The sequence below is a fragment of the Heloderma suspectum genome, chromosome 1 (genome assembly GCF_057233095.1).
Source record: "Heloderma suspectum isolate Gila_16-S chromosome 1, 16-S_ref, whole genome shotgun sequence".
Taxonomy (NCBI): Eukaryota; Metazoa; Chordata; class Lepidosauria; order Squamata; family Helodermatidae; genus Heloderma; species Heloderma suspectum.
The window spans coordinates 208794952-208809004 of NC_139458.1; the positions used below are offsets into that span (position 1 = coordinate 208794952).

Here is a 14053-nt window from a genome sequence, read left to right on the forward strand (position 1 = left end):
TTGTGGTTTCCTGGTCGACAGCTGGTTGGCCACTGTGTGAACAGAATGCTGGACTAGATGGAACCTTGGTTTGATCCAGCAGGGCTCTTCGTTCGTATGATGTTAGCTTAGGTGCCAACTCACATAAAAGAGGCAGATGCCCAAGATAGCCACTGTGGTGCAGACACTTACTGGAAAAAAAAATCTGCAGTTAGGCCGTGAGACCTTTAACCCATTTGAGCCAATTGTTCAACCAAACTCAAGTCTTGGAAAAGCAGGTGCAGGAAGCCGTCTACACATAATGGGCCAAGTTCACACAATCAAAATAAGCCACTATAGCTTATTTTAATCACAGCACATGCTAGGCACAATTTCCATAATCACTGTCCGGGCACAACTTGTGCTGCCCAAACCCGGGTGGCATGGCTTGATGGAAGGAGAAACAACCCTCCAATAAGCCATGGGCTGTTGTAGGGTTATGGGAGAGCTGTTTCCCCATCCAACAAGCCATGCTGCCCAGGTTCAGACAAGCCACGCCCGGGCTGTGATTATGGAAAGTGCACCCCACACTGATTTAAATAAGCCACAGTGGTTTATTTTAATCATGTGAACCAGCCCAATGTATATCAAAAAAGCAGCTAATATATCAAGATTGAACTAGAGAACTTTTAACAGGAAAAACATGCTTTGATTATGAATATTTAAAATATATTTATTTATACAATATGCTCCCCAACCCCACCTTTATTAAACATGTACATTTGCACACATTAGAATTTGGTTTCCCTGTGGAATGTGGAACTTAAAAGAGCCTGAGAAGTCCTTAATTCCATTTGTCCAAAGGCTCACCAGCAGTTCATTCGAACCAGCCCTTCAGTTATCTATGGTGGCACACTGCAGCTATTACGCCAAAGGATTAGCATGAATTGTAACATCTTTAATATGAACGTCATTAAGGGGGCGGAATGTCTTTTCGTTCACTGGCAGTTTCTCCAGCTCATCCAGGGTATCCAAGCCATCAATTACTCTAGGAGAGAAAAATGGAATAGTTATGAGAATCTCCTTGCGCAGAAAGGCACAAATTTTAGATTACAAATGTTCAGCAACCTAGAAAGATACATATCAAATACAGCCTTATGCATCAGATTCCCTATATAGCCAATTCTACTGCTATGATGAGATGATTAAGGCATTAATCCTAAACAAAGTAAAATGAGACACTGCGTAAAATATTTCACAGAGCTTTTTCTGCCCTTTCCCCTTCCAATTCAAATAAGCTCCCAGCACTGGGCATGTAACAAGCAGAGCAGCTTATAGTAAAAAGATGTAATTTGCATGTAACACTAAAGCTCTTACATGGAATGTTCAAAGCAGCAAATATATCAAAATAATAATTTTTGCCAGTTTCTTTGTCCCAATGAGAACTACACACATTATATGAAAATTGTAGTTTTCTCTTGTCACCATAATTTGGGTGGTTTCCTAACTACAGCCTATATATACCTCTTTGCTAGCTATTCAGCATATGATGCCTTTATATTGGGCTTTCACATTAGATGCTGTAGGCAGGTTAATGTGGTTGAGGAGAGTAAAAAGGCAGGGAGTGACAAAAATAATAAGAGTGGGGAAGGAAACGTTGCAGGGTCCCCTATAGTTTAAATGGCTGTTGCCTTCACACTACACCCCTATTCGTGTGAGGAATGAGTGAGTCTTAAGGTCTTCTAATCAATGCAAGGCTACTGAGCTCAGAAAAAAAGCAGGCTTGCATTAAATTAAAACTGATGATGTACAGCTCAAAAGATCCAGGGCACATGCTCTGGTGTGTATCCTCCTGCTCCACCATGTTTCAACCATGACTCATTTTGATGGGCTGGACAGCCATCTATTGGGGTGGTTGTAGGTCTGGATTTCCTGCACGAAGTAGGGGGTTGACTACAATATGCCTTCCAACTCTATGTGCCCTCCTGATATTTTGAGCTACAGCTCCTATAAGTCCAGCTAGCATGACCAACAGCATGATGGAACCTGTAGTCCAAATCATATGGAGGGCACCAAGTTGGGGAAGGCTGCTATATGTTGTCTTCACATTACCAGGTTCAACAATATATTACTTACTTCCCAAACACAGTATATTTCATATCTAGATGTGGCTGTTTACCATAGGTGACGAAGAACTGAGATCCGTTTGTATTTGGACCATTATTTGCCATGGAAACAACTCCACGGACACTGTGCTAAAAGAGAAACAGGTAAATAGAAGAAAGAACACAAACAGAAAAAAAAACACCCTCATTATTTTTAATTTATAGCATTCCTATCCTGCCTTTTACCAGATTGTCTAAAGGCAATGTAAAACATGAAATTACATTATACAGCCCTGATCTATCTATGGGTTTATTTGCTTACTTTGCCTGACAAAAGTAGCCTATTGATTTATACTCTTCTCATTTTGAGCTGATAACAGCTCAAGTACCAATGGAGCAGCTCTTCATTTTAATATGATTTTTTGCTATCCTGAGTCCCTTTGGTTTGGGACCATAATGTGAATGAAATCCAAGCAACATGTTTATATGGCCATGAACCAGATTCCTGGTGTGAGAGTATGTGTTACCACCCTTTTCCAACTCCGATTTGTCACTGTTACAGCTGTGGATGGTCAAAATATTTTTCCTTTACATGGGCAGGGTGACTGACACATTTTGACAGCTTCTGGTTTGCAGAAACAGCCACCGTAATTTTCATGTCAATTCCTGAACCATGCTTTGCCAGCAAAGTGCCTTGTGAACATCCCTTAAAAAATCACTACAAGAAACCCTTTAGCCAGTGTTGTAATTCACAGGTTTCCTGGATGCCATGGCAATGAACAATAGTGTCTTAGTGACCAGATACCCATACAGGACAATGCCCAGTCAGGCAGAATTAATAGAAGGCCTCATACCCAGCCCAACATGACAGTTACATGGCAATTACTGCTACCACATTCCTTGGACTCATGTCCATTTAGGGCGCAATCCTATACAGATAGGCGGCTGCTTCTGAACTCAGAGGTGACCGCCTATCCAATGCAGGGCAGGAGAAGCACGGAGGGGATCGTTCCCTCCGTGCTTCTTCTGCCCTGCATTTTTGGCTAGATAGCCGAATGTGGCTATCTAGCTGTGGGAGGGCAGAGCTGGGGAAGAGGCTGCCGTATGACACATTGGGTGTGTCATACAGGCATTTCTGCCCGCCCCAGAACATCCCCAGGAACGCCCCCTTTTGGCAGTGTGGAGCATGGGGCTTTTCTGCGCTGCCTGTGAAGTAGCGCAGAAGTGGGAGAAGATCAGTTGTCTGGGAACTGGCCTCAGAGGTTGGTTCCCGGAAAACCAGATATCCAAAACCGTCTAGCCGCTGACTAGCAGCCATGGGATTGCTCCCTCCATTAATTAAAATATTTTCATCTCACCTCCTATTATACTTGAGAGTGACTTACAACCATAATTAAAATCACAGACACCCAACATTAATAAAATCAAAAATTACAAAACAAGTAGAACACTGTAAACAAGTCCCAAAGCCCTTTCTGAATAAGGGGGCCACAACCAAAAAAAAAAGGCTTGATCCCTGCCGAGGTCAATCTGGCTTCACATAATAATGGAACATGGTGTAGGGTACCCAAAGCAGATCTTAACTGGCACAGGGGCGAGGGTGACATTTGGGGAGAGCCAGTCCTAAAATTATGCAGGTCCCAGGCCCTGATGACCTTTAAAAGTTAGCACCAGCACCATGAATTAAACCTAGAAGCTAACTGGTAACTAGTGCAACCTCTGCAGAATTGGTTGTCTGTGGGCTGATCTCTGCATATGACATACAGGCAGCAGCATTTTAACCATCTGAAGCTTCTACATCATCTTCAAGGGCAGCTGTTCTCTTCCTTCACTATTAACTCACCGTGTTGCACTGCCATATCTACCTTGCCCACGGTCATCACTTGAATTAATGCCCTGGGATTAACTGCCTCCAGCCCTGCCCATCTCCGCCTGCCTAATTCTTTATTCAGAACACCAGCCTCCCACCTTCATGCCACACCAAAGGGAAAAGCCTCCTCCGATATGAACCTGCTGTAGGCTGCAATCATCTTCAGAGGCCCTGTTGTATGACCCACTGCCAAAAGAGGCTTGCTTGGGACTGTCTCTCTGCCTGTCAAGCAAACAAGTGGTAGGAATGATGAGAAAGAGGATGAAGAGCAAGAGCAGCTGGTGACAACTGCGGTGAGAAGGCGGATGAACTGAGGGAGGGGGCCCTTTGAGGGGTCCCCTCTTCCAGGCTGAGGGTGGAAAGCAGTAGTGAGAAATCTACTCTGTGCTCAGCTTCCCATTCCATGAGGACAGACCCTGCACTGTGCAAGTGATCAAAGCTGGAAAGAGCGACTAAAGTTCATGGAGCTAGTAAAAAGAACAGCTTGAGCCCCTTCAGTCCCTTGCACAGATTTTCCCCTTTTCTCACATTCACCTCAGGTAAGTGAAGGTATGGGCTCTGTTGACAGAATGCCTCTGCTGGGTATTCATTTCATTTTATTTATTATTCAGATTTATATACTGCTATTCACAAAAGTATCGAGTGGTGAACATAAAATACAATGACATAAAGACAACAATAAATATAATGTTAGAAACAACACATCAGCAATAAAACTGCACCATGGTTGGCTGGGTCACACTTCAGGGAAAGCCTCTGTAAAGAGATGAGTTTTAGGAAGGCATCTGAACCTCAGAATTGTGGGGGCCTGTCTAATCATCTGGTAAAGTGTTCTGGGGGGGCAATGCTGCAACGCTAAACGCTCTACTACAACTGTTCCTGAGGCGAACCTCCAGAGCATGTGGCACCCTTAGAAATGCTCCCTCTAATGATCACAAAGATCAGGCAGGGACATAGAGTGTGAGACAGTCCATAAAGTAAGCTGGTCTCAAATTGTTTAGGGCTTTATATGTTAACAACAACACCCTGAATGCTTTAATACATCTACCCAGCCTTATGATACTAAACCTATCCAATTCCCAAGCATAGTGGTTGAGAGATTATGGGAGTTGGACTCCAACACATCCAGAGGTGCCATGTTGGAGAAGGCTGCAATACACCATGCCAGGGGGCCATAACCCTTTCATCAGAGAGAAAAAGAGGTGAGTAACCCAATCTACAACAGTCACACAGTTGCCTTAAGCCCAGAGCAATTTCCTCTTCAGGGAGATGTGCAACAAAACCAAGAAACTGTAAGTGACAAAGAAAAAACATACCTTTAAGTATTCACTGTATTCATCATCAAATTTTCTGCCCCAAATGCTATTTCCTCCTTTCCCAGAGCCTGACAGAACCGGGGTGGGGAGAGAAATAGGTAGATTAGAGGTCCAAATCCAGGCACGTCACCAGTGGTGACCACCCTTCCTCATGAGCAACACAAAAATCCCATCTTCTCCAAGTTCTCAGAAAATTTATGAGGACTCAGGAAAGTGGAGAAGTACCACACTGGAGCCATTCAAGATGAGGCTGGACAGCCATCTGCCAGGGATACTTTGACATGGATTCCTGCATTGAGCAGGGGGCTGGACTTAATGGTCTTATAGGCCCCTTCAAATCCTACTCTTCTGTGATTCTATAAGAACCTAAGAAGAGCCATGCTGGATCAGACCAAGAGTCCATCTAGTCCAGCATTCTGTTCATGCAGTGGCCAACCAGCTACCAACCAGGAACCCACAGGCAGGGCATGAGCACAACAACACCCTCCTACCCATGTTCCCCAGCAACTGGTGTACATAGGCTCACTGCCTCTGGTACTGGAGGTAGCACATAGCCATCAAGACTAGTAGCCATTGATAGCCTTTTCCTCCAAGAATTTGGCCAGCCCCCCTTTAAAGCCATCCAAATTGGTGGCCATCATGACATCCTGTGGTAGTGAGTTCCATAGTTTAACCATGCGCTGTATGAAGTCTTCTCTCACTTGTGCTGGGATTAGGAAAAGGTAAGAAAACAGCAATAAGATTCTTCTGAGCAGCCCAACTGGCTCCTGCTGTTTCCGATCTCAGCAAATCTCAGTGCAAATCAGAGAAGACTCAACACTTATCCCCCAAGCTCTCTGAACATGCTGGAGGACTTTTTAGGATCTTGGAAACTACTGAGACCGGTTGTTGATTGAAAAGTTTGAGATGGCTGCTTGCAACATAATCTAGCATGCTAGGACTTACCAGATGCTTCTGTGCCATTACAATCTGATCTACAGGAGTCCACAGATTGTGGCTTGGCTTACTAGCTAGCTATTATTCATGGATTTGGTGGCAACCATGAATAACGGCCAGCTAGTAAGCCAAGCCAAAATCTGTGGACTCCTGTACATCAATCAGATTGTAATGGCACAGAAGCATCTGGTAGGTCTTAATGTGCCATGTGCTAGATTATGTTGCAAGCAGCCATCTCAAAATTTTCATTTGATTCACATATAAATGTTTTGTCAGTCAGCAACCAGATCTCAGTAATTCCCAAGATCTTAAAGGGGACAGCCAGCCAATAATTGTTTGGTTGTTTAATGTGAAGAAATCATGCCCAGAAACATGTCCGCACTTCAAGGTCAGCAAGCAGTCAAAAAACATTTGCTTAAAAGTAATTAAAAACAGGGAACCTGAGCAACACACGTTTAATAGTGATGGGACCACATTGCAGGGCATCCACACTGGGTGGTGGGGGTGGGGGAGAAAGATTACAGGATTAATTAAATTAGGCCTCCATTCCAGAAACTATTCATGAATTAAACTAACATATCACCAGTCTACCATCATAGAACTCACAGTAGTGTATGTAGTGTTTCCAGGTGGACTCCCTTGCAAATCTGCTTAGATTCAGCAAGGTTCCGACATCATGTGCCTTCAAACAATGCGGCAAGCCTCTTGGTTTCCTCTTGGTAGCACTTTTCAGACAATTTAGAACTTGTTATAGTTACTAAGAACTTCGGCCAAAGACTACCACTGACTTTAAAGGAACCAGAGTTTGATATGGAAAGTTCCCAGCCTGTGTGCAGGCAAAGGATTTGATCCATACAAGAGGGCAGCACAAAGGACACCACTGACTCCCAAACACCAAACTGGCGAAATGAGAAACTAGAGATTTTTGCCATTTCAGACAGCAAAATGTTACCAAAAAAGCAACTGAAATTAACCAGGCCGTTCCCCAAATGACAGCACTGGGATGTTCTGAATCACTAGGCTGGACAGCAGTGTATTGAGCTCAAGGAAAAGCATAAAACATAGGAAAAATTACAATGGAATCCACACCATTGTCATTTGTTTTGCTACTCTGCTGTTGACTGCAGATGAGTGTTTTCTCATCAGTCTCACAGCACTGTTGCATGTGAGAGATACAGCAGTGCTTGAGAGACTGAGGGCTCAACCCTATGCACGTTTAGACAGAAAAATGTCCTACAACTCCCAGTATTCCCCAGCCAGTCTAAATGTACATAGGATTGTGCCCTTAGCCATTCAAATCTCACTTCCATCATGAACTCACTACCCTTAGATAAGTTGCTATTCTTCATATCAACTTGCTATATACAACATGGGGATAATAAAGCTGGCTTACATTACAAGTTTGCTGTAAGAATGGATGAGATAATGACTGGGTTCGGATGATCACAGGGGCGAAATAACCCATTGTGGATTCTTCTCCCACCCCCACACATGCCAGTGCACAACTGCAATTTACATAATTACCCACGATGCAGCGTGGGTTCCTGTGTCGTCTGAATCCGGCATGTGGCACAGCGGGGTTAGCTTCTTACCCACGCTACAACCCATGACTTGCAGTAGGGGTCGTGAGGTGGGTCTGAAGCTACCCCTGCCCCGCCACACACTGGGTTCGGACAACACAGCAACCCATGCTGCATCACAGGTAATTATGCAAAATGCAGTCGTGTAACCGGCACGCGCGGGGGCAAGGAAAGAACCCATGATGGGTTCTGTCTCCCCCGTGACTGTCCGAACGCGGCTGACGGCTACATTCAGAAATCAGGAGCAAGACCTGTGTGCACATATTAGTCTGCCGTACTAGTTTAGAGGACTCACTCAAATCACAGTTTGGACACAAAGGCAAACTATGGTTTGATCAAACCAAGAAGTAATGTATCAAGCTACAAATGTGAGAGCACAGGGCTTCTTCCTACCATGATTTGGAGGAACAGAAATGTGAGGTCTGAATTTAGCCCATATGTATGAAGTGGTTTGTACACTAAAGCTCTATGTAAATGCCAAGTATTATGAGTTTGATATATCCAAGACTTGCTGGAAATATGATCTAAACAACAGGTTGCTTTCATTTGCCTTAATGACATATACCTTTTAAAATTCAAGTTAGTAACTACTAGTTTGCAAAAATTTGCATAGCACATTAACAAAATCACAACAGTAGTGCTCATCTTTACAGTGTGATGCTTCTCTCAGTGCTACAATTCCAAGGAAATGGCTTAAGACAGGGGTGCACAAGCTGCAGCTTTACTGGCTTTACCCTGACTACCCTGAATTCCCCCCTGCCTATTTCCTGGCTGCCTGCACTTTCCAGTTCCTCCCACAGTGATCCTCATACAGATTGCTCTTTTCCAGGCACTGCGAGCAGTGAGGAAAGGGCACTCTGTATCAGGATCACTAGGATGTGTGTATGTGTACGTACGTATGTGGGGATATGCGTGTGTAAGTGTGCGCATATGTGCATGCACTTGAGCAGCCCCCGACTCCTGAGCTCGCATCGCATGAAGCTTTGGGGGCCGAAAAGGTTGTGCACCCCTGGCTAAAGCGATCTAACTTTAATAGAAGGAATTACCTGTTGGGTCTCCTGTCTGCACCATAAAGCCTTTGATATTGCGGTGAAAAATACAGCCATTGTAGTAGTTACTAGCACAAAGAGCCAGAAAATTCTAGAGAAAGAACCAGAATGCTAGTTAAAAAAAATAAACCAATTGTAATGTGTAATATGCTAGAAATGTACACATTCCAAGGACATAATGGCTACATACGGACATCTCGCTAAACTACGATTTAGTGAGACATGAACGGCCCCAGCTTCCTCTCTGCAGGTTCACGTGCTCCTCCTCTCCTCCTCCACAGAGGAGGAAGTCTGGAAGCTTCTGGTTAACTGTGGTTTGTTGTGCTGACTGGACTGAGAAACTGTAGTTAATATTAACTATAGTTAGTTTCAAATAAGACAACTTCAAACCATGGTTTCTGAAGCTGGCTCATTTCAACTAACCATAGTTAGGATTAACCACAATTCCTGGTGTGGACAAGACAGGAAGCTGTGGTTAACCAGATCTTAATATCTATACCTCAGTCAATCAGGTACTCACTGGACTTAGAATGTGAGTATTCTGTCTTCCATGCTACATGGAAGACAGAATACAACTGAAGGCGACCAAGGTGAATGAAATTAATTTGGAAATAAGGTGGGGGAAGAGTATTACAAAGAAAGCTAATAGGCTCTGAGTAGCTTTCTTAGAGGAATATATTGTACACAGCAGAATGAGTTATTACATATTCCACTTCTGTAATGCTACATGTGTTTTATTACAGTTTAGAGGTACATCTGTATTATTAAGTTCTAAGATGTGATCTGATTTTTGTTGTTGTACATCACCTTGATGGCTTTTTAGGAGACAAGGCAGCATACAAATATTGATTGATTGATTGATTGCAATCTCACCGTTTGGCCAAAAACTCTCCCAAGTCAGCTTACAAATGTAAGAAATAAATTAGTCCCTGCCCACAGACTTAGAATCTAAAAGACATGACACAAAAAGAAAGGGGACTGGGAGGGAGGAGGAATTTTTTTTAATAATAAATAAATAATAAATTCTGATAAAAAAAATGTAATGAACTGCCCATTATATGGTGAACTAGAGAAACCTGATATACAAAAATGGGGTAGATATGTTTACAGCCCAGCACCTGAAGCCCATAAAATAAAGATAAATCTGCATCTAACCTCACTAATATGAGGTTTTTGATTGCTGTATGGGAACGATTATTTTTATGTTTGTTTAAATTTTGATGGGATGTTTTGAAATGAATTATAAAGTATCGTGAAATGCTGGTGTTTTATTATGTACTATTGTCTGACCAAATCTAGTCTGTTATGATGTTGTTGTGAGCCTCTTTGGGTTTAGCATGGTTTCACTATGGAAAAGTGACATATAAATAAAGTAAGGTAAAGGAAGATTTTACAGCCAAGACTAATAAAATGCTTTCCATTAGCTAATCAAACTCTTATTCTTCATTCTTTCCTACTCTGCAACTTATTTCAATCATACCTCACTTTATCTTACATTTCTGTATGTTAAATAGTCCCAGTCATCTTGCATTACTTTTCGAGTGCAGTGAAACTCATTTAGAAATGGTGCACTGGAGCTGTATTGTCTGCTGCCAGTAGAACCTTAGCACTGCGAAGCAACATAGCTTTGCAAGTAAAAATGGCAAATTAAAATGGATGGAAAGTTATATTCAATGCAAAGCCGCAATAAGTCAGAACTAGCCAGAGACAGTTTACTTTATCTGGTTAAACTATTCTGAAAATAGAGAATCCCTCAAAGAAAACTAGATTAGCAAGTATAAAAGGGCTTGGGCTGTAGCTTAGTCAATTACAGTAGAATGCCTATTAAGGCAAGAAAATACTTAGTCTAGCCCAGCATTCCCCAACCTAGTGCCCTCCAGAAATTGTGGACTAAAACACCCAGTATTCCTGACCATTGGCCATGTTGTCTGGGGCTGATGGGAGCTGAAGTCCAAAACAACTGGAGGGCATCAGGTTGGGGAAAGCTGATCTAAGGGACTTCCAGGAAGATTCACTAACCATACCCTACTACTTCTTGACCGATTGTACCTTACTGAGAATTTGGTTTATAAAATCTGAAAAGGAGAGACGGCTGCTCACATTACACACAGACGATTTCAGTTATCCCTGTTGTACCTTCAATACTTACTTCACAAGCCTTGGGTGTTCGTTCACAGAACAGTTCTATTTTAATATCTCCCACATCAGTGTGCAGTGTCACAGCCTGGAAGCGGGGGGGGGGGGGGGGAAGAGAATTAAACTATTTTATTCATAGTACTCCAAAAAACCAAAACAAAAATCAGTCAAGTAGACATAAGCCAAGCTAGAATAGCTGATATTAAGTGGAACCAGATCAGAACAAACAAAAGTGCTCAATCTTAAAATGCAGCGAGACAGTAGTCCTTTTGCAGATAATGTATTTTTATGTCTAATTAGCTCCCGCCCCAATGTCCAACTCAGAATAAGTGCACGCACAATGTCAGGAAGAATTCAATAGGATGGATCCAGACTTAGTCATGTGTAGAGTAGACCCAATGGATTGGATCCAGGATCTGCCTTCCATGGACAGAAGGGCTCCACTCTCAGAAGGTGCCTCTGCCTGATCTTTGGGGATCCCCCCTGCACCGCAGCTCACCCCATTCAGCAGGGTCCTCTGACCCTCTCTGTAGCATTTTTAAGGGGCTGGAGGGGCTACCATGGGGAGGAGGGGGCAGGGAAGTCCATTTTCGCCAGCCCAGTTGCATGTGTCTAAATCTGGATCCAACCTATTTGAAATCAATGAGACAAATTAATCATGACTGATTTAAGTCCCATTGATGTCAATGGATCTACACCAAGTATAGGGAACCTCAGGCCTGTGAGCCAAATCTGGCCCTCTTGGGGCTCCAATCCAGCCCTCTGGGATTCCCCAGAAGACCATACCGCCTTTCTCTGAACTGCCCATTGTTCGATTTCCCAGCTTTTGAATGTTTTTTTCTCTTCAATCCCTCCTAAGGTTTCATTATTGGCAATAAAAGCTTTTAGCTGGTATATGCTGGTATATGCTGGTATTTTCACCCTGCTCACCACTGGAATATAGCCCGAGAGTGTCTCCAAAACTGAATTTGGCCCTCCGAATTCATTTCCGAAAACTGAATTCACATTCCAGTATTGGAATGTGAAGAAAGTCTTATTTTGTCCTTCAAATAGGCAGGTTTTCTGATGATGGAAACATGATCCTTCTTGCAGGAATTACAAAACAAGGATGAAAATTCAACTGATTTCTGTTCAAAGTCCTAAGGAATGTTTGGCAACAGCTTTGGCTATTGGGCAATGCAGAAGTGCAATAAACAACCAAATAAATAAAACAAATATAAAGAGACCAAACCTGCAGTCAAGAGAAAAACATAATCTCTACAAGGCATTTCATCGAGGACTTCTGCAGTCTGATCTTATGTGTGCCTCACTGGAAGTTAGACCCACTGAGTTAAATGTCTCTTACGCTAAGAGAGCCAGTGTCATGTAGTGGCAAGAGTGTTCGACTAGGATCTGGGAGATCGGGGTTCTAGTCCCCACTCGGCCATGGAAGCTCACTGGGTGACTTCGGGCCAGTCACAGACTCTCAGCCCAACCTACCTCACAGGGTTGTTGTTGTGAGGCTAAAATGGAGAGGAGGATAATGTAAGCCGCCTTGGATTCCTTGCAAGAGGAAAAGAGGCAGGATATAAATGCAATAAATAAATAAATGTCTTAAATGCATATAATTAGCTTTTTAAAGATAAAACCATTAAACTAGGAACAGAATAGAATGTTCACATGGTGAAAAGACAGAGAGAGAGAGAGACGGAGCATCAGTGACTGTATCAAAAAGGGCAGACTCCCTTTTGTGAGGTAGAATCATAGAACAGTAGGATTGGAAGGGGCCTATAAGCCCATTGAGTCCAACCCCCTGCTCAGTGCAGGAATATAAGTCAAACAGAATTATAGTGTTTTATGAAATACCAATGAAGCAGAGAGCTTCTTGCATTACATAGAAGAGCCTGGGCAGCAGCATAACGGGTGAGCTAGAGGTACACAGAACAAATCTCACCTTTGCCATGAACTTACTAGGTGGTCTTTCAGTTCATTTGCTTGTGGCCATAAGAAAGAAGCTTGACAAAACAGGAACTAAAATGGGTCCTTTACTCTGCCCGCCATTTTCAATATAGAGATAATACCACCAGTCTACCTTACAGGGCTATTGTAAGAGTTACTTACTGAGATAATGCATGAGGAAGTAATGGTATTATATTAAACTGAGAGAACATTTATGGGTGGACAGCTACTTAGTTTCCAAGAAATATCTTACAAGCAGTTAGGTAAGAAGATATTAAAACAACCAGCCTCACCATCTCTGCCTGGTTAGGAACGCACAGCACACCCGTCAGAAGGCTCTCTGCAAAACAACACTGCAAAAAGCAGTGTAGATGTGGCGTATCAGCAAACTGAGGAAGATGAATCTTCACAGGCAAAAGGCACAACCCTGCGCATGCTTAAATAGAAAAAGTCCTACAACTTGCAGCATGGCCAGCTGGGGAATGCTGAGAGTTGTAGGATGTTATTTTTGTCTAAACATGCATAGGATTGTGACTTAAAAGTAGCATCATGGAAGCACACGTATTTCTCCAGTAACACATGCCTAGAGGGGAGAAGGCTATGTTGTTCTTGTTTTAAATTGAATTTTTTTTTTTAATAGTGCGGGGAGCATTAAAAATGGCAGCCCCCGCTTTCAGTATGAAATGGTACAGTCCAAACCGCTACTGCAGGAATATTTGACCCACGGCGCTGAATGATCTCGAGTGCTCCCACCAGCCATGTTTGGACCACAACTCCCAGCATACCTGACCGCTGACCTCGCCGACCGGGGCTGATGGAAGTTGAAGTCCAAAACATCTCGAGAGCACCAGGCTGGGGCAGGCTGCTATAGACTCATATAAACCCTCCAAGGAGTTACCCAACGTTTTGTTTTGAGGGATGGAAGGGGACATTTTATCATCCCCACCCCCTGAGTGAAATGAAGGGGTCGCGGGACCGGGGGAGGAGGAAGGGGGGGAGACGTTTTCTGGGTGAAGACGCACAAGGCCCCTCCGCCCCAGCAAAGGCGACGAGACCCGGGGGCGCCGCTCTGTCTTGGGGCCCAGAGCGGCCTTTACCCGCCCGCCACCGCCACGGAGCGACGACAGCGCGCCCGCCCTCAAAACCTCGCGCTCAGCTTCCGCGG

At 43.5% G+C, this 14053-nt stretch overlaps 1 protein-coding gene across 1 annotated transcript; it reads right to left on the reverse strand.

Moving 5' to 3' along the window:
* Positions 1 to 668: 668 nt before the first annotated feature.
* PPIL3 (peptidylprolyl isomerase like 3) lies at positions 669 to 14051 on the reverse strand. The gene is made up of 7 exons (XM_084817214.1): positions 13674 to 14051; positions 13182 to 13241; positions 10964 to 11038; positions 8812 to 8905; positions 5250 to 5317; positions 2095 to 2213; positions 669 to 1006 (listed from the first exon to the last, which is right to left on the reverse strand). Exons 1-7 carry the CDS (start codon positions 13818 to 13820, stop codon positions 883 to 885), a joined length of 687 nt encoding a protein of 228 aa, XP_084673340.1. The 5' UTR covers positions 13821 to 14051; the 3' UTR covers positions 669 to 882.
* Positions 14052 to 14053: the final 2 nt, after the last annotated feature.